At 43.7% G+C, this 25,603-nt stretch overlaps 2 protein-coding genes across 6 annotated transcripts in view; one reads left to right on the top strand and one right to left on the bottom strand.

Annotated features, from left to right (window-relative positions):
• Positions 1 to 25,603, bottom strand: part of MCU (mitochondrial calcium uniporter) — a 44,006-nt gene that overhangs the window by 7,790 nt on the left and 10,613 nt on the right. For 2 of the 5 annotated variants that reach the window (XM_032435094.2, XM_032435095.2), the window contains exon 2: positions 23,430 to 23,553. In XM_032435094.2, coding sequence (XP_032290985.1) covers positions 23,430 to 23,553 — 124 coding nt within the window. Of the gene's footprint in view, positions 1 to 22,497; positions 22,862 to 22,921; positions 23,294 to 23,429; positions 23,554 to 25,603 lie in introns of those variants that run through there. The other 3 variants (XM_032435096.2, XM_032435097.2, XM_070208492.1) reach the window with 3 other exon arrangements.
• On the top strand, positions 949 to 22,039 carry jv (javelin). The gene is made up of 6 exons (XM_015176157.3): positions 949 to 1,025; positions 14,108 to 14,598; positions 14,668 to 14,956; positions 16,648 to 20,458; positions 20,600 to 20,834; positions 20,895 to 22,039. Exons 1-6 carry the CDS (start codon positions 964 to 966, stop codon positions 21,839 to 21,841), a joined length of 5,835 nt encoding a protein of 1,944 aa, XP_015031643.1. The 5' UTR covers positions 949 to 963; the 3' UTR covers positions 21,842 to 22,039.

Raw genomic sequence — 25,603 nt, 5'->3', positions numbered from 1 at the left:
TGGTGTTTAAGCAGCCGAAAGCCTCTGGGTCAATACATAGTTTACACAGTTATTCTTTGCCAGCATAAGTCTTATCCCATAAATGGAAGTGTATAAATGGGGCCTATCAATAAATATATATACATATATATCTTTGATATTATCCAAACAATTCTACATGCTTTTATTAGAGGTGCTATATTAGCTTGTTTATTCCCACATCATGCACCATGAATTTCTGTCTTATAAATCGCAGTTTATCTCTTAAGCTTTATTTTCTTTATTCTCCTTTTATTTCGCTTTATTCTAGTGCAGTCTGTTCGTCTTCATGTTATTCTCTTTTGTGTTAGATGGCGTAACTGATTTTATGAAATTTCCTTTTGGATGTACTCCATTTGTAGCACAAAAAGTGCTGCAGCTGCATCCCATAATCGATCTCTGTAGAGTGCGAGCTCTCCAGTGCATGCATGGCCTTCAGGCTGTGCAAACAGCGGAAATTACACAATATGTAATCCCATTTGGATATCTTGCTGCAAGCTGACCCAGTGAAAAACAAGGCAACGATGTGTAAACTCGAGAAAACTTGAAAAGCACCTGTTCAGTTGGTGTGGACACATTGAACTTTGGTGGCAGCGGGCGCTACAGCTTGTGATTGCCTCAAGTGTTGTGCACCGCTTGCGGCGTGGAGTGGCCCCACATGAGCTCCCATTATACGAGCCACAGACTTGAATACCCTTCGCGTATGCAGCTCATGTGTATTGAGAGTTGCCTCAAGTTAAATTAATTGCGCTAACTTTGACAAGAACATTTTCAAGCATATTATCTGCCACTTGCAGGCGCTGCTCAACATCATCAACATCTAAAGAAGTCTCTGGCTGCGGCGTGGAGGAAGCGTGGTTTTAACTGGTTTGACGCTGAATCCGGCACATTTTGCGCGTCAAAATAGGCTCCGGACAGAGTCACAGCCTCTGCTATGGCGGCACGATGGGCAACGGATACTTTCGAACGTCACAAACGTCGACATCCTCGCGCCAGCGGGACAAGCGGTAAGTCCAAACAACGTCTTCTACTGGGTCAACTCTTAAGTTACAGCCAAGGGCAGGCGCTAATAAACCATGTACATATGTCTGCACACGAGGGTTGGCTAAAGTGGCTTCTTGCCACTTGAGAGGACATTTTACGTCCGACAGTTGTGGGCCATAAAAGTCAATGACGTATGCCGGAAATCGTGTAAAAGGCAGCTCCATATAATAAGCTACAACTGTGCATCAATATTTATGGCGGGGTTGCCATTTGGTCAACCAATTTATGTGCTCTGGCTCCAAAAAGGGGTAACAAGGCGACAAACCTTGTAAATGCTGATTTGATATCATGAGGTCAGCTAGCAACTGGCAATAGGAATTTCAATTATGTGAGAAGCGCCGAGAAGGGCTCTTAGAGCAATAGCCAGCTGTAAGAAGCGCAAGTTCAATTTTAAAGTTAAAGAGACAAATGTATAAAAATATTTAAGCTTCACACACTCTTTAAAACTTTGACAATTCGCAGATGTTTTTATATCTCCTTTGCCTGACTGCATCAAGAACAAAAAGAAACAAAAATATTTGCAATCTAAAAATAATTTTATTAGGTTTTTTAGCCGAAACTTCCTCGGCTTTCGCTTTGTTATCACTTTAAATCTTTTCATCCGACTAAAAAAAATAACAAAGAATATAAAAACGGTCGTACATACGAGCAGGTATGTGTGCAACAAGGCCAAGACAAAGAATAATCAGAATGTCGGACAAAGTTTGAAGCACAATGTTTAAAAGGAAACTCCCAACCATGTTCATATCCAGGCCAGCTTCTAGACGGTGAAAAAGACAAAAAAAAAAAAAGAAACTTTACGGGTTTCTTGAAGAACACGTGCTGCTCTATAATTAAATTGCCTCCAGCCTGCGAAGAGCGCGAAATTAAAACAAAAGACAAGCAAATTAAATGCGTTGAGATACCGTGTTCTTTTTCCTTTCTAACAATTAGCGCCTGTCAATTTTTTGGGTGCTCAAGCCTTAAAATCGATACTGATTTGCGGAACAAAGATGCCTTGAATGAGCCTGCATGCTTCAAACATTTTTCCAATTAATGAAATGCCAATTAAACTGAGGCGCCACAAGAGGCGGCTCTCAAATATGGAGCACAATTGCAAGAAGAACAGCAATTAAAAGCGACTAGCGGCGCCCACACATAAGAGAAAAATGGTCTGACACAGATGGTCGGTTTCGTTGGCGTAACAAAAACTATTTGCCGGGTTGGAGTATATCATGGAAGCGATTTACCAGCTGCCACTCACTGGCGGAGCTCAAACACCAATATGAGGCAGCTGCCAACTGACTTGACATTGGTGCTCAAACAAAATCGAGGGGATGCTTCATATGTCTATCATAGTTTGGTCAGCTATTAGATTTGAGAAGTCCGATTAAGTTGATACTAAATGATATATTTGACCCATTAGATGGATTTTTTTTATGAAAATAGTTGGCCTTAATAATATATAGAATATTTCTAAAAATGTATATCAAATAGGACTTAGTTCTGTTCAAAGTTTTTACTTTTACCCTACTTTTAGTAATCTAATCCAATTCCACTAGTCGGAAAAGCCTATATTCTGTACTTGGATTTTGTTATGCTATAAACTATAGCATACTTTTAGGACGGTGTAGAAATATTGGGACATTACAGGGGAAATTAAAGTGGAACTCGAGGTATTTCTGTTAAATATTTGTGCTTCTTATATGTTTTTATACTTCTTCCTCTCACGCGACTGTTGTTCCAATACGCGTCAACAGCCAGGCAAACAGGCGGCTCACATTTTGACCAAAAATTCAATTTTTATTCCCAAATTGAATTGTGTTTTCCACAGTTGGCACTTTTTATCCGCTGCGTTGCATACGCACAGGCGTTGCCTCATTTGCATGTGCACAGAGCGGGCAGCTGGGGTGGTAGGCGAGTGTTTGGGATGCTGGCAGGAAGCAAGTCAATTGCATGCATAGAGCAGTAAATTTGTTTTATTGACAGGCTGTTAACGACGCGTGGAATTCGGGTGAAGGGGAGGGGATTCGCATGTAGAGTGTGTGTATTGTGTGTGCTGCACATAAAGATGTTAGAGACAAGAAATTTGTGACTACTTTCGGGACGCTGGGCGTTATTAACAAATCGATCTATGCATATATTTCACATACATCTACAACTACAGATGGGCACAGGCTCAGCTGTGGGCTCGGCTGGGTTAGATCCCTGACATTTAGTCACGTTTCACAAGTTTCATTGAAATTGACATCAAAATGTCGTGAGTTGCCTTTAAACGTGTGCGTGCAAGTGAGATATGTGTGTGTGTGGGATAGACAAAGAGAGTGAGAGAGAGAAAGATATATGGTGTGTGTGCATACCCATTGTGTATTATTTGACCTTTCCCAGCTTTGTTTTACGTGTCAACTTACCTGCAAAGAAATGTGAGAAAATTGTTGTTTAGAAATGTTTGTAGCAGGCAATTGTCGTAAGGTATAAATAAATTTATCGAATGTGTGAGCGAATTTGCATAAAATACTTTTATAAATGTTTGAAAGTTTGACTTTCGATGTTCGTTAAAAAGTTTGTACTTGGCCAAAAACCAAAACAACGCCAGCAATCACAACAACAACAACTATAGCAACCACTGCAATTGGTTTCTGCGAAACTTTGCAAATTTAATTATGAAGCTTAAAAATAGCAAATGTTGACAGGCCCTCAACACAGACGAAACCGAACACAGAGTGAACTGTGAAGAGCTAAAAAGGCCTCGGGAAACTTTACCAATTAGTTGTGGATAACAACTTTTTCGAATATACATATATATATATGCAGAGCACATGTACATGAAATGACCTAGAAATAGCAAATAATTACATTTGCCTGTAGTTTATCATGATGCGCATATTTTCTCAAGCATCATATAAATTTCATAGTTAATTGCACAATAAGAGAAACGAGAAAAAATAGGTGGGGAAAATGCTTCAATAAAGAAAGGAAAAAGGACGAGTAGCTGTTGCAAATTGTCTGCGTGCAACAGCAAAGAACAAAAAAAGAAAATGGAGGAAAGCAATTTTCGCAGCGCCTAAAGGCAGACAACACAAATTGGCAGGCAGTCTATGTTGCATGCCACAAGCGCGAGGCGAATTACACCCGCAAGCTATAGCTCAAGCGGCGCCCGTAATTAGACTACGATATTGTCAATGTCAGGCCAAAACGGATATGGCCCGTCTCCTGCCGGATAGGCAATTCCTTCTGTCAAGCATTTCCTATTCAATGTCTGATTATCTGCTGCGATTTCCTTTCCCCAATTGTTATACATTGTATGCAAATTGACAGAAAAAAACAAAACAAATGCATTTGGCAGCAAAGTTAAAATCAATTTCGTTTCAAACTTATGCCCTTTATCTAATTTAATGGCATACACTTGTTCACTTTCAAGAAAATACAGCTAGGGGCGGAGCTTAACACACGCGCTCCTTTTAATATTTGCATACATTTTTGAGTCCCTTGTAACCCTTCCCGCACCACCAGCTTACACGCTCCATTGGGCTGTCAGTCTTGTTTACATTCACAAGCTGCTGGCAGGCAGATAGACCAAAATAAACAACATTGTGCATATGTGAATTTATATGAAAAACATAAATATATAAAAAAATAGCAAACATATTTGCCGCAGGAGGAACTTCACTTAGCTTAGGCGACATTTGTTGAAAAAATTCTAGAGTAAATATTTTTATAAGCAGAGTAACTTTATTGGGTGCTGCGGGCGAGTAGCTTATGCGAACTATTTAAATGGCATTAAGCTGTATTTCTTTAAATCTTATCTAACTTGAGCTCGACTTTAGTTGAATAATTTAGATATTTAATTTAACTAATGGGGCCCTAGAGGCTCTTGATGCCTTTGAAGCACTTTTAGCCAGTTATAAACTAGTCTTTCACACATTCTCACGTATTTTATGTGAAGTGCTCGAACACTCTGTTGTTTATGTAAAACATAGAAAATTGCCAACAAAGATTTAAATTTGCGAAGCTGGCTTAAAGCCATGCTGCATGGTCCAAATGTATGTAATATTCCCATGCAGTTAACATGCAATATAACCACAAACGAATATGGCAGAAAACCGGTAAACAAGTTGGTCGTCCTTCTGATTTACTCCACAGGGAAACAAAAAACCCAAAGTAAAAAGTTTCATTTCTTATGCATATGCAAAGAGTAAGCAGTTTCGAGGAGGAGGTAGACAGAGATTGGGAGCAGGGTTGTTGATGATGTTGCTCTAGTTAAGAATAGAATGGAGGCTGTGTTTATCATTATTGTGGCTGTTGTTGTGTGTTGTGTGTGTTTAAGTTGCCGCTATATTGGATTTTTCCACTTCGGTTCGTTCTTGGCACATTAAAGACGGCGCACACAGAAAGCCGTCAAAACTGAGTTGCCTGTCGGAACTGAAAAATTCAAGAGTTGCCCAGGCCCTCGCTACATACACCTTAGGCACAATTACCCAGGCAATGCGCCATAGTCCGCCGCCATGCGAAGCGCGCAACACAGCGGCGGAACAATCCGTCTAGGGCATAAAGGCAAATGTAGTCAAGTTGAGCCTTGACGTGGCATGCGGCATGATTCGCTTAGCATTCAAAATTTAAAAGGGAGCTTTAGAGAGAGATAGAGAGAGAAAGACTGCTGCAATGGCAGATGCAAATTGGCGCAACATTCGTGTCGTTAGAGCATTGCAAGTACTTTCCGGCTTACGGTTGCATTCGCAATGTGCACTTCGGAAAATTCGTTCAGCTCTTTTTAATAAAAATACTTGCAGTTAGTTGGCATAGACACATAAACAACACTCGCATTATATGCACACAAATCACAGAATGGACTGACCCTTGCTGCAGCAGCAAGCATTTATGCCCGAACTTATTGTTGTTGTTGCTGCTGCTGTTTTGCACTTGGCAGCAGACAGCCTCAGATGGACAGTGTCGAGATGCACAGCATATTTTCACACGTACGCACATTAAGCGCCACAAGGGGCGAATTTTATTTGATAGCCACAGCTAACACTACAAAACGCTGCTCAGGTTTACAGTTTTATGTTGAAATGTACTTCTTGGTTGCACACTGGACAATTCATATTCATTTGGAGGCATTACGTGTCACGGCAAGCAGCAAGCAACCAAGACAGCTGCAGCTCTTGATCAAGTTTTAAGTTACATTGAATCGATTTTCACTGCCTTAATGTGGTAAAAACAAAACCAATTTCCATTGGGAATACATTTTCGGTCTTGATTCGACAGCACAATTTCCTTAGCCTGAACAGGAAAAACTTTCAATTACTCTGTCAAAAACTAACCGATGTTCATGCTGCCATCTGGCTGCAGCACAAGTTGTATAATTCTATACTATTTCTGCATCAACATTTCATTCATTTGTAAACATAAAACTCCATCCAGCGGACACGTTCAGGCTCTGGGCACCCTTTTGCGGTTTCGCTTCCTGTTTTTGTTGCACTCCTTCAGACACTGTCTGGGCGCATCCTGCAGGCTATCAAACTGCACGGCAGTTAACTTGACAACCTCTTTATCTGAGTAGAAGCGATGGCCACGCTGCCCCAACCGCCGGACTCTGTGACGCACATGAAAATAAATGCTGAACTGGCAAACAATATTTGCACGAAAAATAAGCTGCGGTCGTCGCGGTTGACTTAATTTATGGCATGAAAATCGCTTTTTGCTATGAATGGAAAAAACTACATGTTTTTTTATAAACAAAAAGTTCTATTGTGCGTGTTTGGCCAGTGGGAAGCATTAAAAACTGAAAGGGCCAAAGAGAGAATATTTCATTGGTTACGGTCGCTGAGCAGAGAGAATGAGAGCGTCGAGAAAACAAAAGGCAAAAGGCAACAGGAACCCCAACCCCAACCCGAAACCGAACCCGAACCTGTTGGCGCTGGGTTGGCCCCAACACGGGACCCGTGTCCAAAGCTTTGCATCCCATTTCCATGCATCGTCACACGTCAGAACATTTTAAACTTATTTCGCCCACATCACGCAGAATTTCAGTCGGAAAACTGACCAAAATGTTAGGGGGAAAGGGGCAGCTGTGTGAGGGAAGAGTTTGTCTTTTGGGTGCTATTTTGTTCGGTTGGCTTCGCGGCTGCTTTTAGTAATTCAGTTTTACGTCATTTCGATGTATTCACGCTTCACTGCAGACCAAAACTCTTTTCAGCGGGCGACACACGAGAGAGACACACACTCACGCACACTCAGACAAGTGCCACACACTCTAAGTGTTGCAAGCTGGTTTTTGTTGCTAATGTTTTTATGAGTAACTCGCTCACTTCCGGCAGTGCTACAGCTTTGGAGTGTGCTTCATGTGCCGGCAACTGCAGCTGTGTGAGTAACGCATTTCCGCTGCTATTGTTGCTGTGCGCCAGGCCAGGCATAAACCACTCGCACACACACTTACGCACACTCACACTTAACTAGGTGACGCTTTGGCCGATGACGAAATGCCCAACATACCAACAAAGGCTAAACAAAACACCAGCCAGCAACACGTCAAGAGTTCAATTAACGTGCCGCTGTACTCACAGTTCAGCCGAGTTCATTGCTTGCCACCCAACAGAGCGACCCAATGGCATTGCCCACTTTTGTTGACTTTACCTTAATTTCATTTCATTTTTAAGTAATTGTCACATTACGACATTACAGTGGTTAGAAATGAAATAAATAGAAGCGCTTTAAAGGTTATTATATTATTTTAAATATGATTTTTATATGTAAAGCTTTCTTTTCAAGTTAACCTTTCGATTGAGTTTTGAGAGTAATTGTAAATATCACAGTTTGATATTTTTAATTGCTATAATTTTTTGTAATACTTTATACTTCCATTAACAAGATCTTCTGTAGTATAGGAACAATCAACTCAGCACAAGCCGCCCATAAAATGAGACATTTCAAAATCTCTCAACTGCTTCAATAAATTAAGAGTTAAAACAAGTTTCAGATATTTTTATAAGAACATCATTTATGCATTTCAGGACCCAAAGCTGAGACCCAAAAACTGACTGATTTCCAGCTTAATTCTGGACTCTGATTGTACTCTCACCGGCCATGCAAATGGCAACAGTTTTGGTCAACCTTTCACTGGGTTGGGGTCAGTCACATGTCGGCTTAAATTTGTTTTGAGTGCTCGAAAATCGCAACTGTGCGGCAACACGTGCGAATTGCTGCTGCTGCTGTTGTTGCCAATTCCCAAAAGCGTTAAGAGTTCGGCTTAATGGGCAAAAGTTAGCAGTTGCGCTGGTTTAATTGAGCTCTAAATTACTTTTACTTTTCAATTGTGCCCCGTAGGCGAAACTCAATTAATCCAACAAATACAATTACAAGCCAAGTACAAAAAAAAACATGAGAAAAACACTAAAAAAAAAAAAGTAAATTTAAAAAAATGTCGCGCTAAAGTTCAAAAATTGCATTAAAAGTACGCGTTGGCAAAATGAAACAAAATCAACGTAAGACTTGAGAAATTTTGTAGGCCCAAGTACAAAAATTACTTCATTGTTGCCGTTGTTGTTGTTGTTGCTGCTGTTGCTGTGGCAACTGTTGCATGTAATTTTGTTAACCTTAAGCACAAGCGCCAAAGGGACGGGGTGGGCGAGAGACTGCTAAAATGCTTGGCAGTGAAAAAACAAAGCAGCGGCAGAGCGTGGTCTGAAGCGACGTCAAAGCCAGCTTCAGCGCTGCGCAGCCGCAGCGTCGCAAATGGCCGCGCAGCTTGCGCGAAGCGGACATCGCGTCAGTCTTTCGCGAGACGCAAACGCGCGCGCAACACAAACAAACAAACGAGCCGCGAGAGCCGAGTCGGAAAGTGCACAAACACGATAGAGAGAGAGGGGGAGAGACACGAATTACAAAGCGTGCGTTGTTTTTTTTTTTTTAGAGTTCGGACTTGACGTGTTGTTGTTTTTGTTTTAGCTTTTTGGCCAATTTCATGCGCAATAAAAACATTTTTAGCCTTAACCACAAAAATCAACAAACTGTGCAAAAGGCGGCGCCGCCATTAGAAAGCTGCATCCCGGCCCCGTTCAACGCCCGCCCCTCCGTAATCTTCAAGCGTAGCTGCGGCTTCGGCCAAAACCGTGCAAATAGAGAAGCTCCGTTGTATTTATTTGCACTGGGCCACGGCGCCGGCGTCAATGTGGGCCAACCACAAGATACACAACACAAGACGGCAAACACACACACACTCACACACACACACTCACACACACACACGCGCACAAACAATTTATCAATATTTGCGTTTATGGCAAACAGAGCCGCAGCATCATTAACAATATTCGCAACGTTGTCGCCGCTTTTGCCGCAGCATCAATGACTAAATTAATGTGGACATTACCATTTGCATTAGGGTAACTTTAAGGATTGGCGCAGAGATAAAGGTAATTGTGGACAAGCATTAGACCCATCTTTGGGGCCATTAATTACGCCTGGCATATTGCGAAAATGATTGATGTCAGCTTAAAGAGTTTTAGGGCAGAAGCTGGCACAGTTTGCAAAACGGTTTAGCTTGGAAAGGGAACTTTTGGTTATGAGCCCAGCAGTTAGGTACTTTACCTGTTTTTCTACTGAATAATTAAACTGCTCACGTTTGCCAGGCTTACACAACTATTGCAAAAACTCGGGAAATCCCGACGTTAAAATACGTAGGAACAGTCTGGGCTCTATGCAGTAAGTGCACAGTGGTAGACGATCATTGAAAAGTTATACAAGTTTTAGTACAGCAAACAATACACTAAAAAACGCTTTTGATGCACTTTTAAAACCTTCATGGTATTACAAAAGACAACAATTGCAGCGTAAGAAAAAAGCCATAAAAACAATTAAACATTCCCAATCTCATAAATAATCGGCATATGTTACGCTACCTTTTTGGCAATTTGCTTTAGGCTGACATTTATTATGAGCTTTTCCGCTCATATATCGTGGTCAAATGGGCTGCAGATTCCACTGTCCACTTGACAGTCGCAAACTAATTATTCCTTATAGTTGGCAGCCGTTGCAATTTCCATATAATGTACGATGAGGTTCGACATTGTTTGGAATTGGGTTCGTGTCATGGCTCAAATGCAATTTGTGGCTAGGCGAAGGCAAGTCAATTGATTTAGCATTTATTAGGGAGAGGGCATCGCTATGGTTAGCATGAGCACTAGCTCTCTTTCTCTCTCCCGCTCTTCCACTGTGCACTCACAGCGCCATTAGCATCGTTCGCTGCGCTGTTGTCGTTGTTGTTGCTGTTGTCATTGTTGTTGCTGTTGTTGTCGTTGTTGCCTGGTCGATGGAATCATCGTGGAAATTGCCAAATTTTCGAAAATGTCATTGCAAATGTCGCGTGTTGTTGTCGTTGCCGTTCGCCTGCGGTGCTGTCATCAGGTTTTTTGGCAGCTGCCTTCTAGGCAATTCATTTTGACAGGCCCGCCCTGTTAGCCCACCCCTGCCCCTTGGCCCGCGCTCCGCTGCGGCTGGGCTCTTCAGCTCATCGGCTCTTCAATCTGTGTATGCTCTGATTGTTCAAGTGTGCGCTTTTGGTTTTGCTTCTTCTTTTTCTCTAATATATATATATATATTTTTTTTATATTTATTCTAGTTGTGCAATTATAAAATATGCTGTGTGAAAAGCGCCATTGCAATATATCTTTTTTACGGTTCTTTTTTCTAGTTTTTTTTTTTTCTATTTTTCGAGTTTATGCTTCGTTTATTGTTGCTGCTTTTCATGTAAATTGTTAGCAGTTGCTTATTGTTTTCTGTTTTTTTTTTTTTTTTTCTTATTCGCCCAATAGTTTTCTGTGTTAATTAATTTGAAGCTGTCATGCGAGTTGCCCGTTTTCATTTTGGCACGAAACTTTTTCGCGAATATCTTCTTTTTTTTTTGTTTGTTTTATATTTCCATGTGTAGTTTACTCTTGCATATAATTAAATTAGCCGCTTTTTCAGTAATGAGCAATAACTCGCGTGTCTTTCATGTGCAGTTTTTATTAAAGCAGTTGTTGAATGGCATAAACAGTTTACATTTCTCTCATTTAATTAAGTTATTGATTTTCATGTTTGTTTTTTAATTTTTCAACATTTTTTACTGCTTTCGTAGCATAAATTATGACGTTTTAATTACATGCCGCTGTCGTTGGCAAATTTAAATATATTCTTTTAAAATATTTATTGGCATCTACCTTTTGGCACAAAAAAATCCGGAAACTTTTTTATAAACGTGCAAAAAATGATGAAAGTATGCCGCACACGTCTCAAATAAGTTAAATCGCATATAAAATGCCACTAAAAACAAACACGTGACTTGAGACCGAATCAAATTTGCGATTAAATTGCTGCTAAATACTTAAAATGCTGACAACGGCAATCATAAAATGGCATAAAAAGTAATTAACGCGCTCTTTACATAGTATATATCTATAAAAAAAAAATACGAGACATGTGCACATGTATACGCAAATGTTAAAAAATACGTATACGCGCTGTTGTTGTATTCGAAAGCAATTAAACTGAAAGCAACTGGCAAACAGGGCAGAGAACACTATTAAGAAGATATTAAAGATGCGAAATTGCAATAAAACAAATTAAAAAGGTTCTAGACGCGACTGATCGGTTAAGAGATACCCTGTGCACCGCTCTGAGTCAAAGCTAAAGCTTTCTCCAATTGTCTTTTATCTCTTTTAAAGATAAATAATAGCAGCTTGATACTTTTTTATATTATATGCCAGCCTTGTGCATATATCTCTCTACTCTGCATACCATATTTAGCCATAGTAGCCTACTTTACGCGGACAAGCTGTAAAAGCAAATAAAAGCAAACAACAACAAAAATATAAAAGAAATAAGCAAATTAACAGAATTTTCTTCAAAGTAAAAGCTGCACAAGATCACAATATAAACCTATAATCGCTTGGCAAAAACACGCAAAGGGCAAAAAGAAAAATTGGCTTGCAAAACCGTCAAGACTTTGCCAAGAGTAAAAGAGTCGACAAATGGGCGGGGCATTGTGTGGGTTGGCAACGCTAATGACAGTCACCTAATTAACTTTTAATTGAATTACAAAACAAAAGCGCGACACAAAGTTCTTACAAAACCAAAGACAATATGTACATTAGCCCACGCTCCGACTCGTGCCCCCTGCCGCCTGCCACCTGCCACCTTACTGCTGCTCCACATGCACCGCCAGATGATATGTAAAGTCAAGGCAATTCAGGTTGGGTGCATATGCTAAGCTATTCTAATACCCAGTACTCAGAAGGAAACCCAACAAAGCAAATTCACGATACAGAGCTTCTTCTAATAAAAATACAAAGAATTTTAAGTTATAGTAGTCTTGTGGGCTCACTTTCTATGCTAATTGTTTGTTTGGCAACATATGTACGTCTGCACATTAAAGAACATATGGTAGCTTTTTATATAGGCCATTGTCGAGTCGAGCTGCAAGCAGCCGCTGGCCTATTTGTGGGGCCGCTTCATAAACTTTAGCCAGGCGTCGGCGTCTTTCATTCTCACGAGTACTCGTAAAATGTGAGAGTCTAGCATAAAACAAGGACAACAGTAGTTGATGCAGTTGCAGTCGCAGCAGCGGCAACATTTGCACCCAGACAGGCAACAGCAGGGGCCGCCAGAATGGCGCCCCAGAATCCTGACGTTGGCATTCGCATAGTTAAGCATTAGATGGCAACATTTGCAATTGTAATGGGCGCCGCCAAAGTTGGCAGCATCCTCTTATGTCCTCATACCCATTCTCCTGCATATATCAACCAACTGGGCTTTTTCGACTCGGCTGCCAGTTGAGGCATTAAGGTCAGGGCAACTAAACTTTTGTGGGCCCCGGCAATTAACATACTATTCAAATGTTGCATAAACGCAAACGATGCTATTTCTCAAAGTATTTATTTTATATATGCAGGTGAAAGTTAAGTAAATAATGGAGATTAGATGGTTCTGAGCACTTGAGCAGTTGAAGCCAATTTGGATTGTTTTTATTGCAAATATCTCTTTTAATGCAAATGAGTGGAAGAACTGCTTGGCATAGAAGTCAAATCGAAGGACTGTAAGAAAAGCTTCTCAACGGCATGGGAAAACTCAAGAAAAACGATTGCTCGTTTTTCAGGTTATATAACACTTTGATATTGTAATTAAAATTTTACTATAAGAGCGAGGAGCCAATCTTAAGAGGAAGTTGTATAGCGCTGACTTTAATTTCTCCACTTTAGCTAATACTGAAGCTTGAGGCTTTCAATTTCGCAGTTCATGGTTAAACAAACGTCCAATCAAGCCATGCAATCAATCATGCAATGCGACGCAGCAGATTTCCAACATTTGCAAATGGCAATACCTTTGGTTTTCACCTACAATGTCACCCCCACACCTTCACATTCAAGCATTACAAAAACAGGGCAATTGTCGCAACGGTTGCCCCGAAGCTGGCGCAGATTCCACGCTTCATTTAACAGCAACTGCATGGCAGGGGAACAGCGTCAAGGTGCCGCAACCTTTTAAGTCGAAATAAAGCTGCAGGGTAAACCAAAGAACAAGAAAATCTAGGCAAAAGCCAAAAGAAGAAGCAGGCAAAAGGCAATTGCTTGGCTTAAATGCTTCGATGAGCAAAGTGTTTCTGCTGTGTTTGTCTCTGCGCCTGCCTCTGCCCTAGTTTTTGCTGATTCGTAAAATAGTTTTACTCCTTAACATGTGAGTGTGTGTGTGCTAGTGTGTGTGTGTAGGAGTACACAAATAAATGCATGCAATTTACGTTTATCGGCCTAGAGATTTAGGCCTAATTCACTTAGTGGTCAGGGCGCACTACCTGCTAAATAGGAAGCTTAGCTGTGCTTCTTGAGGGTGAAACGTTTTATAAACCTTAAATAATAGAAGCAAGCCAAGTTAACAGTTAATTAGCAGCCTGAACTTGTGGACATTGAAGAGACATTGAAGGCAGAATCAATTGAATTTAAAGAGAAATGCCCATCCTGTTAATAAAAACGAAATTCTTCTATTGAGACCCTCTAGACTCTCTCTGCTAAATCTGTGATTTCTCTTTACCACACAGCGGCAAGGACAGCTACAGCTATCAGCATAATTACGTGGATCGCGTGCGCCTGGAAGATACCAGCGGCAATCATTATCAGCAGCATTACGCGCACCACCACCAGAAAACCACACACGATCCACGCTGTCCGCAGCTGCGCGCCGCCGGCTGGCGACACACGCACAAATCCGTTTCGCATCTCGATTTGGCCACCAGCTGCCATGGCGCAGCTGGCGCTGGCATAGATCACAGGCACAGGCAACTGCACCATCAGACGCAACACCCGCATCATCCACAGCCGCCGCTGACGCCACACGCGCAGCCACATTGGACGCAGTGCCGCGTGGGCATTGCCACGGCAAACGACCAGTCCGCCAGACAGGGCCAGCTAAGGAACGCTCGCTCTTTGGACTACACGCAGCTTGAGCGTGAGGAGAACGCCTTAGATATAGCCGAGTTCTATTGGCATTTCGATGCGGAAGCGCCGCTTGAGCAGGTCGACAACTACGCGGGTGAGTTGGCCGACGGCCAGCCTTCAGTTTGATGCACTGAAGCATGACACGAAATTGAATTGCTTTCAGTTAATGATAACTTTGAGCCAGCTGCACCGTCACCCACGGCCACAGCGCCAGTAGCTGCCACGACAGCTGGCACAACGGCGGCGGGCACAGCCGAAGCGACTGTTACGGCCACATTCCTTGACTTTGGCAGTGAGTCGTGCAGCTTGCGAAGATCGCGTAGTTTGGCCGTGATACGTGAGGAGACGTTTAGCGATCTGCAAATTGGCTCCGCAAACAGCAGTCGCCGGCGATCGCAGCTAATACCGCGTGCGCGGCTAGTTAATCGCGGTTTTTTCCGCGAATCGCCACGGTAAGTGAGTCACAAAACTAACACACTAGACAACAAAGTTCGGGGGAAAGAAATACGATATTTGATCGTCAAAAAATTATATAATTTCCCTAAATATTTCGAGAGAAGTAGAAATAAATCTTAGGAAAAATCTTGAATCTCTTGTATAAATCTAAGCTACTCTCTCCAAGTCATTCAATTTGGTTGATTTGTTTTGAGGAATAGCCTTAACAAAATATTTGAAAAATATTTTGCATATTTTGTACTCAGTTAATATTCACACAAATATTTCTCAAATTATAAAAAAGTATATGCTTCTCAGTTAACTGGCACGTGTGAATTGCAGCCCATGACAGCTTAATTAGATATGCCAAAATCTATAATAGAAACACCTCATAATTATACGGCATTATGATGCTCAATTATTGTGCTGTCTAGTGTATAGCTGGTAGCACAACACGCATACGCCACGTAAGCCGCAGCTAAGACACATTTCGCTGAGCATCTTTTCAGTTGTTACGCGACGTTCGCGGCCGGCTCAACAGGTTGGCGCAATTTCATTTTTGGCAAGACAATTGTCTTGTGCGTTCAACTTCTGATAGGCAATTGTAATAGTTTCTTTTTGTTATTGTTGTATGCCTGCGGTTCGACTTTGCGTGCCGCCACCAAAAGCTGCAATTTGTGTGCACTGCTTAGTGACTGCGGTTTTGTATTTTACAAACCCGCAAAACTATTGCATAACCAATTGTGTTAATTGTGCTAAAAAGTGTGCTCAAATCAAATTTCAGTTCCCTTGGCCTCAAGCACAAAGTTGGTCTTCGAGCAGCTGCAGCCGGACATGCAGCAGGGAGCGTGGCATTTTATTGTGCGCATCCTTCTCTGATTTATGACGCTGTCAGATGCTTTTAGTCAGGACTCTAAGCGCTGCCATTATTGCTCATACGCGTCCTGACAATGACAGTTCCGACAGCTGCTGCTTCTGCTACTGACTTTCTGTCCTCATGACAGTTCCAGTCCCAGTCGCAGTCGCAGCGTTGCCCCCGGCTTTCATTTAATTTGCCGCAAATCATCGCGTCAAGTGGCTGAGTAAACAAGCGGCTAAGTGCAACGTGAGCTGTAAACTGAGCTGCGCGCTGACAGGGGTGCAAAGTGTTGCGCCGGGGCGGGGCATAGCTAAGAGCGAGCACGTTAAGCACGTAAAGTACAAAGAATATGCCAAATGTGCCGTAATAAAAGATTAGATGGGGGCATGACATGCATCAATCGGTTTGATGGCGGGCTTAGTTCAGCTGTGATAAAAATCTAGAACCATTCAAGTAATTTGTTTAGTTTGGGTTGCTGCGAACATTGTTCAGTTAACGAGGCAAACGATTTGGACTGAACGCAACCCTCTTTTCAGTGTTATCCTGCAGCAGTAGCTTTCCATTGAAATTAACGTAACAAAAGTACACTACACTATTCGCCATTAGCTTGTTTATTTGACTGACTGATGATAAATCACATGGTCTGTGCTATTGATTGCGTGCACAGCTGCGGCCAATGTCAATGCAATTGTTTGGCTGGCAACTGTGTCTCAATGCCCAAACAAGGCCACAGACAATTGTTGTTGAACTTGGCTGTAATTTACTTTTGATAACAACCGACAAATGCAAAACAATAGCATCATTATAATCTCTATTCCCATTTTAACGCCCCCTTCTCCTCACAAACAGACTGCACAACAAACAGCAGCAAAACTCGGCGAGTGAACAGCCAGCGGCTGAGGCAGAGGACGCACAGAGCAACACAAGCAGCGCAACCACTTGCGATTCGCATCAGCAGCAGCAGCAACAGTTGCTGAAGCAGCAACAGCAACAACAGCAGCAGCAACAACAGCAGCAACAGCAGCAGCTGCAACACACACATCATCATTGCCCACAGCGGCAGCGACATCAGCGCGACGCCCGCGACTTTGACGTCTACTACGATAATCTTAAACGCTTGGACGCCTTGGCATTGGGCCTGAGCGAGCAACTGCATCCGTGGCACAACGACAAGAGCGACTTGGAGAGCTTAAATTCAGACTATTTTAAAAACTCGCTGCATCAGAGCCACTCGGAGCAGCAGCAGCAGCCGTCCTCTCTGGAGTTTGAGGCACTCGAAAAGGCGGTCACCCTGCTGACCGAAAGGCCCCGCATCTATCAATCGCGAAGACAGCAACAGCAGCACCGGGCACATCATCACTGCCATCAACAGCAGCAGCAGCAGCAGCAGCAGCAACAGCAACAGCATCAGCAGCAGCGGCACATTGATCTTGGCGCCGAGTCCTGTCCGGAACAAAGCCAGAGCAGCGTGTTCCCAGAGACTACAACTAGCAATTCGGACGATCAAACAGACAGTCCCTCGCTTTCCGAGCAGGAATACGATCTGTCGCACATTGAGCAAATCTTCCAGCAGTGCGATTCCGTAGACGTAGAGGAGAGCTACGAGCTTATCAGCCTAACGACAACGACACGCACACGCTTTGAGAGCAGCGAGGAGGAGCACGGCGAGGAGGAGGATCTGACTGCAGCCGAAGAGAGCCTAACCACGCCCACTGAGACAACAGCAAGCGACAGCGATGGCACTTTGAAGCGTGGACACAACGAACAGCTGGAAAAGCTCATTGCCTACGATTCGGTATATTTGTCTTCCGAGGATAGTTCCGAGTGCACACTGATTGGCGAGAGCTGCGAGTCCTTTGAGCAGCGCACGTTCACAAGCTGCCTGGAGAGCGGAGAGTTAGAGACACGCAGCCTGCTGCACATTTCCATAGAGGATACGGTATATGAGCCCCAACCGAAGCAGCACAAGAAGGAAGAAGAGCGGGAGCAAGAGAAGGGAAAACCCCTGCTGACCAACGCTAAGGTTGAGGCGCAGATCTTCACACAAGTTCTTAAAGTAGAACAGGCACCCGGCAGCACCATTAATGTGGGCCTCACCTCCAGTGCAGCCAGCAAGCCCAGGATTCTGAGTGTAGTCGAAAAACGGAAACTAAAACAGGACGAACTGAAGCAACCAGTGCCACCGGAACTTAAGCGCCAGGCAACTGACACCTTTGTGGTGAGGACGACGCACAAATCGAATCTTACTGAGAACCAATATCACAGTTTACCGGATGTAAATATTGGCGTTAGCCTTAAAGTGTGCGAGAACATTGACAAGGAGCTGAGGACATCCTACAATCTGCAAAGGCAACAGCAGCGCAAGGAATCCAAGCGACAAAAAGCCGGAGGCGACAGCGGGCAGGTAACACGAGCTGAGACCTACGACTCCATAAGACGGTTCGGACGTGCTCATCAGAAGGCCAGGCAAAAGGAATACGAGGAGCGCGAAAGGCAACGCGAAAAGGAAGAGTCCACTCACGCAGCGGAAAAGGAAACGAAGCAGGACCCAGCCCCGGCAGAGGCAGCGGTAGAGGTAGAAATTGCGGTAGCGGCAGAGCCAGAGCAGAGTCAAGTGGATAAAGAAGAAACTTTTAAACAGGAATTACCCGCACCAATTGAAAGGGAAGTCGAGGTTGAGCAGGGTGTAGAGGCGGAAGAGGAACCACTGCCACCACCACCGCCGCCCATAACAGAGGACGAGTTTAACGAGCACTATATAGATAACGAGAGCGAAAACGATAACGATAACCTATCAGTGTCCCTGGCAAACTTGGAGCAGCCAAAGGAAGCGCCTGTCATTGAGGTGGCCAATTTCAGCAAGCTAATCGAGCGACGCGCCCAGGAGATCAGGCAACGCGCCAAAGAGCAGCCAGTGGAGCAGTCCCAGGAACAGTCGCAATCGTTTCGCATCATTGTCACCGACGCGCAAAACAACGTCATCCAAACGGAAGCGATTCAAGAGGAGCACGCCAAATCAACCACAGCCGTCAACAGCAGCCAAACAGCGACGACAGCAACTACAACATCAGTGCACTCGAATTCCCAGCGTTCTTTACGACGCTCGAGCAGCTCAGCAGGTGGCAAACCACTGGAACGTCGAGTGCTCAGCGCCGGTGCAGCCATTTACAAGGCCCGTCCCATTAAGGTGCTGTCAACGGCCAGCAGCGATTCATTTGGACGACAGAAAATGTCACGACCGCAGATTTTGCATGTTGTGGACAGCAGCAGCAGCGGGAACGGAGCGGCCAGCCTGCGGCGACGCAGTAGCTCACGCAGCATTGCCAGCAATGTCAGCAATGGCGGCGGCGAGGTAGCCACCGAATATCTGCAAAAAGTGGACGCAGTGAAATGCTACTGGAACAAGTTGGCGGGCAATGAGCCAGCCAATCCAGAGGCCGAGAAGGAGCTCAGCTCACGGCTGCATTTCCAGCTGGGCGACAAGGTAACCCCAGAGAATGAGAAGCCTCCAAGCGGCAGCAGTGCGGACTACTGCAGCATCATGCCGCCCTCCATTGAGACTGTGGAGCTGGGCGATGGCGCACAGAAGGCAACTATTGTGAGTGCCGCACCGCAGGAGCCGCAGGGCGAGGATGATGAGGATGCGGCACAATTTGATCATATACGCTACAAGGTGCTCAAGTCTCAGCAGCTCATCCGCAGCAACATACTGACTGCGCGCAACAAAAAGGAGGCGCAGTTTGATGGACTCATACAATACCTGCAGGATTACAGTTTTCAGGAACTGCTGAGCAACAATAATGTGGTCATTGTGGAGCCGGTTAGAACCAAAATCGAGCGACCCTTAACAGTGGGTGCAGCGCAAACAGCACCACCCAAGCCTGCCAGGCTGGCAAACACACAGCAGTCCACTGCGCCCAAGAAAACGAGACAGCGCCAGGTGGGCGGCGCGGGCGCCAAGAGACACTTTTTCTATCAGCCCGTTAGGGTGAACAGGGAACTTTACGAGGATGAGTTGCCCGATCCGGACACGGTGCGAAATGTGCGTCGCTTCTTTGAACAGAACGTAATGCCCACTCCCGGCCAGGGCATACTTGTGCAGTCCCAGCAAAAGTTTGGCGGCTCTGCTTGCCAGCTAAGTCCGAAGAGCCGCCGGGCACGTGGCTATCGCTATCTGACCATCGACACAAGCTATGGCGGCAGCTCGGCAGGCACTGTCGTAGCCGAGGAGCAGCCAAAGGGCATGGAGCTACTGGAGGAGCACAAAGTTAAGCACTGGGACAATGCGAGCCTATCGAGCGGCATATCCAGCGGTGATTTGTCATCGCCCTGCGGCGAATGTCATAATCAGACAGAGACCATGTCAAAGGAATCGCCAGTGCTTGCCTGCAAGGGTGTTCACGTTCTAGATGTGGTGCGGCGACACAATAGCAATGCGGCGAATGCCAAGGCCAGAGCCAAGCTGGCCAGTCGGCGCACCTGGTGCGTGGGCGGTGCTGGAGCTGGTGACTCGCGTTACCGGCAAATTTATGAGCAGAATGTGGGACAGGCGCAGCTGGAGGCGCACACGCAGGAGCCAGAGGACGATAATCATGATGATAATGATGAGGATGATGACGATGTCGAGACGGACATGTGCGAGTCATATTATGTGAGCAATGTAAGTAAGAGATGTCCAGTGTCTGGCTGCGTGCAGCTTGATGGACCATTACGCTTTAATGGCAGCACATTAAGCTGCCTTGGCCAAGCCCAATGCTTAACTCAATACCAACCCCACTCTCCTTCGCTTTCTCTACGACAGGACGTACTAGCCAAAATACGCGAATGCGGCTCAACAGTTACCTACTATGGAGGCAAGGTACTGGAACGGCAGACGCCCCCAACAACAGCATCCCAGATAAATCCGCAGTTGATTGATGGAAATACGGGCAGTGGCACACGCTTTCGAGTGCGTCAAATCGAGACGTGCCATGTGTGTCCACCCAGTGAGAGCTGTAAACACGAGCCGGAGCAACAGCAACCAGACTCCTATCAGGGTAAGCGTGCGAGTTGCATGTCACTATATACGCTGCACTTCATCATTGTCTTTTTGGCAGGCATTAAATTCAAGCTGGTCAAGTCCAACAGCTGCAGCAGCCGTCTGGAGCTGGCGGGCGCCGACGAATGCGACTCCATGCTGACAGACACTGAGATGGTGCGCAAAATGGTTCATCATTTTGAGTGCAACCAGCCACCGGGCGATGGCAATCTGACCATCAACAGTCAAAGCACCGCCGCCAAAACGGCACAGCTCCAGGAGGCGACAACTCGCCGACAAGTGACAGTAAATAATCACATCAATGTGCTAAGGGAGGCGTCGACGTCGACGCAGGAGCATAATGAAAGCCAAGATGTGCACGATAAGCAGAATGGAAACGGAACAACTTTTCAGAGCCAGGCCATGAACATACGCCTCGAATTAAGTGCGGGGCGTGGCAGCGGCACTGATAAGCCCAGCAATAACAGCAAAGTATGTCGCAATAAAAATGTGGATCTGGCCTATACGCTGGCCAAACAGCAGCCGCCCCAGGCAGAAAAGCCGCTTGTCAACCCAGGCACGCCCATTGCCAATCAGCGGCAATCACAAGCTCAGAAACTGGCCAAGCAATTGAATGCGCTGGATGAGCAGCAAACATTGCCAAAAATTGTCAAAAAGCCGGAAATCATGGCTCGTGAGCAAATCATTGTCCCAGTCGAGATTCATCAGACGGTGTCGGCGACGGCGACGGCTGTGAGCCAGGAGCGTCGTCTGAGCAATGCCAGCAGCAGTGCGTCCATTGTGGACAAGACCGTGGTGCGACACTATGTAGCCAATGATAAAAGCATCTACGAGCGTCGCAAATACGATGAAATCGAGTTTGAGGAATTCGAGGTATACGATCCAGCCAAAGAGCTAGAGCGTCAGCAACAGGAGCAGGCGGAGCAGACAGATCAGACAGAACACTCCATGGATAAGCGACAGACAGATGGCGACCTCTATGACAGCCTGGACGATAGGATGTAGGACAATGCTCAATGGAAACCAAGCAACGACTTTTTGGGGTTTGGGTAAACGATAAGCCTAAGCTAAATATAAATGAAATATAAACTATATAGATAAACTATATAACTAGCATTATATAGCTTTACAGGTAAAGCAAAAACAAAAACAAGAGAACAGAATTATCCAAAAACTATATTATATAAACAATATTTTAATCAATACAAGGCTCAACTTTTATTTGTAAATTTACAGCCAATGACCAAATAAATAGACCATTTATTAATAATGAGCAGCGGGCAGCTGCCGGCTAAATTATTTATAATTTATTTATAAACTAAAAGCTGCAAAAAATGCCGCCCGCAGCGAAGCGGGTGACTTTTCTAATTATAGCTGACATTGCGGTCGCAATTGTTGGGCTCGCTTAGAAGGGGTCGGCGCAAACATAATTGCAAACATAAATAATGTACGAGTTTAGCTAATCTGTAACTAAATGACAACTTATGGCACATTTTATTTGTGATAAACAATTAATTACCAAATTTAATTAGACGCCTTGTTGGTAGGTGGAAAGGTATCGAATTGAAAGGCGCCTAAAAGTAGGCTAAGTCAAAGTATCTACAGTTTGTACTTATAGAATTGCCTACTGCAATTGTCAAGAAATACCACAGAAGAGCATATATATCAAAAACGATAAAAAACCTGTTTATCTTTATTTGTCAGCAAATCAGCTAGCGAAATTATTTCAAGAGCTTATTAGCCAAGCATTTTTTTTTTTATTAAATTATAATACTTCCTCAATTGAGTCTAACCGTTTTTTCTAGCGTTCAATTACTTGCGACTTATCAGATCTGCGTGAATTCTTTATTCTCTTGATGCGCATTTTGAGTTGCTTCTGTTTGTTGACCTGCGGCAACTTCATATCTTCTTTTACAAACACTCTTTTCGGATTCTTCATAACTTTCTTAACATTGCTATATCTTTTCACATTTAATGGATCAAGTCCTAAGCTTTTCTTATGTCTCTCTTGTTTACGCTTTACTGCTTTACAAACACGCAAAGAGTCAGAACAGATTGTTTATCTTTACACCTACAGATACTTACTCAATTCTTTTGCACTGAGAGTTTTGACACCCTTTTTAACTTCTTGTTTCTCATCTTTTTCAACTTTCTCGGCCACATTTTCTTTGGTTTCTTGCTCTTCAAGCACAGCGTACTTTTTTTTTGATTGGACTAGACGGTCTTTGATTTGTTGAATTCGAAATTTGCTCTTTTTTAACTCTTTGCTAATGTTAATTTCCTCATCTTTAACCCTTTGCTTAGCCCTAAAGGCGTTCATTCTGTTTGCCAAGGTCATCGCTTCTATTTGGTAGGCTGTAGAGTTCTTTGAGTGATCATCTGTTTCGCCATCATCCTTTTTGGTGGTTGCTTTAATTAATTTCTTTTGCCTGATTTCTTCGGCTCTCTGCATCCATACTGTAAAACGCAGCTCAAATAATTTGACCCCCAACTATGCTAACAAACCGAGCACTTGACTCGGTATCAATTTTCATATTAAAGCCAAATATTTACAGTAATTGTCATTGGGTAAACATTTAAGAGTATTTCTTACCAGCTGTCGGTGATGGTTTTTCCTGCTTCTCGAGATTTTTCCGCAACTTCTCCTTATCATCATCCGAATGCGTTGACGAGCTAAAGGTTCTGTGCTGCTGTTGTTCATGGCCGGGCCAAAAGTGCTGTGCGCCAAGGGCATGGAAAGATAAAAAGAAGAATGATTAAATTAATATTAATGAATGCATTACGACTTATTGATTGTGGCTTTAATTGACCATAGATCTTACGACTGCCAAATAGCATTAACGTATATATATTTATAAAAGGCCACAGCGCCGAGTGTGAATAACATCACCATCCTGGCTGTCTAGCTGCCTATCTCATGTGTGCCTGCCTTGCATGTCTCAACCGTTCCTAATTAAGTTAAAATGCTCCCCAGCGAAATCACGTGCCTTCCATAACGAGCAGCCAAATGTGGGAGAGCACAAAGACCACAAAACTGAACGCAACATCATGCCTTATTTCAGCTGGAGCAGCAGGTATGTCGAGGAAGTAAATTGCTACCTTGGGGGTGGGGAGGTGCTACTGTACACTGTTTGCATCAGTTTGGGCACATTTCACGCCCAGTTTTCATCAACCGCTTCTCTTTCTCCCTCGCTCTCTCACGTTCACTCGCTCCGGGCTCACACTCTGTGTATGCCTACGGTCCACACTGCGTATGAGCAATCTCACGCACACAGCTCAAAAAGCAACTGGAAAGTATTTTTATTTTATTCGAACTCCAGTGGGAAAAACGCAAAATAAAATCGAAACTGTAACTGAAACTGTTTACCTTGTCATTTTGCCACGTACACACGAAATAAATGCAAGACGATCCAACAGAACTCACAATAGATTCATGACGTGACGCTTGACACAGAGCGCAGTTGAAGGTGAAGTAAATATTATATACGGGGTCAGGGGAAATTTTGGCAAAGAGATAACAATCAAATATAATGATTTCACAAGAATGTTCAAACTATTTTTGAACAACTAACTTTAAATTAGATTTACTGAAAATGAAAACTTTCTTCCAACTTTTACCTAAACTTGTCCGCACTAATTCGAAAAACGAATTGGTTGAAAACACATACTGTGAATAAGTTAAGTTAACTATTAATTATTTATTATAAATGTAATTGAATGTAAGAACTAAAATTCGAACCGAAACCCTGCTTCATAGGTATAAAAACCGGCCTCATTTGATTTTTACACCTGTTTCTGGCTGTTGGAGCACCCCTCGATTTATTTATTTTCCATATATATACCAATGTACACGTTCAAGAAAAACTGGCATTGCATAGCATTAGGAGCGTGTGCAGCGGACTAACGATATGTGCCACGGGTCGTCTAGGTATATGTGTACTGATTGGATTTTACGCTCGACTTCAATCCAGCGCTTCAATAATTCAGCAAGCTCGCAATATGGCAAAAAGCAAGGGGTCGACGCAGCTGAGTAATTGAAATTTAAATAGTAAATAAATGAAGGAAGAGTCGAATGCGTGGCGCACATATAAAAGTTGCAGCAGTTGAACATAAATCAAACTCTCGCATATTTCTCTCTTTTCATGCTCTGGGATTTATGATTTGTGATTTGTGTTTGCTCTGGCCCTTGCGGCACTTGAGGGGCCGCTGCTGGCAGTGGAATAACAATTTGACAGCCCGTTCCAACAATAACGAGTCGCATGCAATAAATGATAGATTGAATGCAAAGGCGACAGCTAAGCTAGCAAAAAAAAAAAATAGAAAGGCCGGAATATCAAATCAAATTCAAAACTTGGCAAATTGAGTTAGCAAGTGTGGCCAAAACTGTCAGCCAATATTAGAAGTTAACAAACGCAACGTTTCTGAGGCGCATAAATTTAACATGCTCCGACAGGCAGAAGAGCTGCTACGGATGCAGCACAACCAAAAAGTATGCCACACCCGGCTGTTGTTGTTGTTATTTTGGGGCAAAATGGCAAAAGTTTTTATGATCAGCCAAGTAAATTGAAATCACAGGCGCTCGGCATGCTGAAATGCTGCCCTCTGCTGAGCTTATGGCTTTAAATGAAAATGAAAATGTTCCATTTCATAAAGTACACCTGGCGCGCTGAGCTGAGGGCGGCAGCCGCAACTTGTGTAGCGCGCAGAAAGTTAATTTGTGTTTGGGGGCAATTTTAAGGACGACCAAAATCGCCAGTTGTCACAGAA

Source organism: Drosophila virilis, chromosome 3, assembly GCF_030788295.1.
Source record: "Drosophila virilis strain 15010-1051.87 chromosome 3, Dvir_AGI_RSII-ME, whole genome shotgun sequence".
Taxonomy (NCBI): domain Eukaryota; kingdom Metazoa; phylum Arthropoda; class Insecta; order Diptera; family Drosophilidae; genus Drosophila; species Drosophila virilis.
The sequence above is the reverse complement of the archived record's forward strand: the minus strand, read 5'-3'. Positions and strand labels throughout refer to the sequence as shown.

What these genes read in the sequence shown, in the direction of transcription:
- jv (XM_015176157.3), top strand. Translation starts at nt 964, where the DNA reads ATGGGCAACGGATACTTTCGAACGTCACAAACGTCGACATCCTCGCGC. An exon ending in TTTTTCCGCGAATCGCCACG is followed by an intron (nt 14,957 to 16,647) that starts GTAAGTGAGTCA and finishes CCTCACAAACAG; the next exon opens with ACTGCACAACAAACAGCAGC. An exon ending in GCAACCAGACTCCTATCAGG is followed by an intron (nt 20,835 to 20,894) that starts GTAAGCGTGCGA and finishes TCTTTTTGGCAG; the next exon opens with GCATTAAATTCAAGCTGGTC.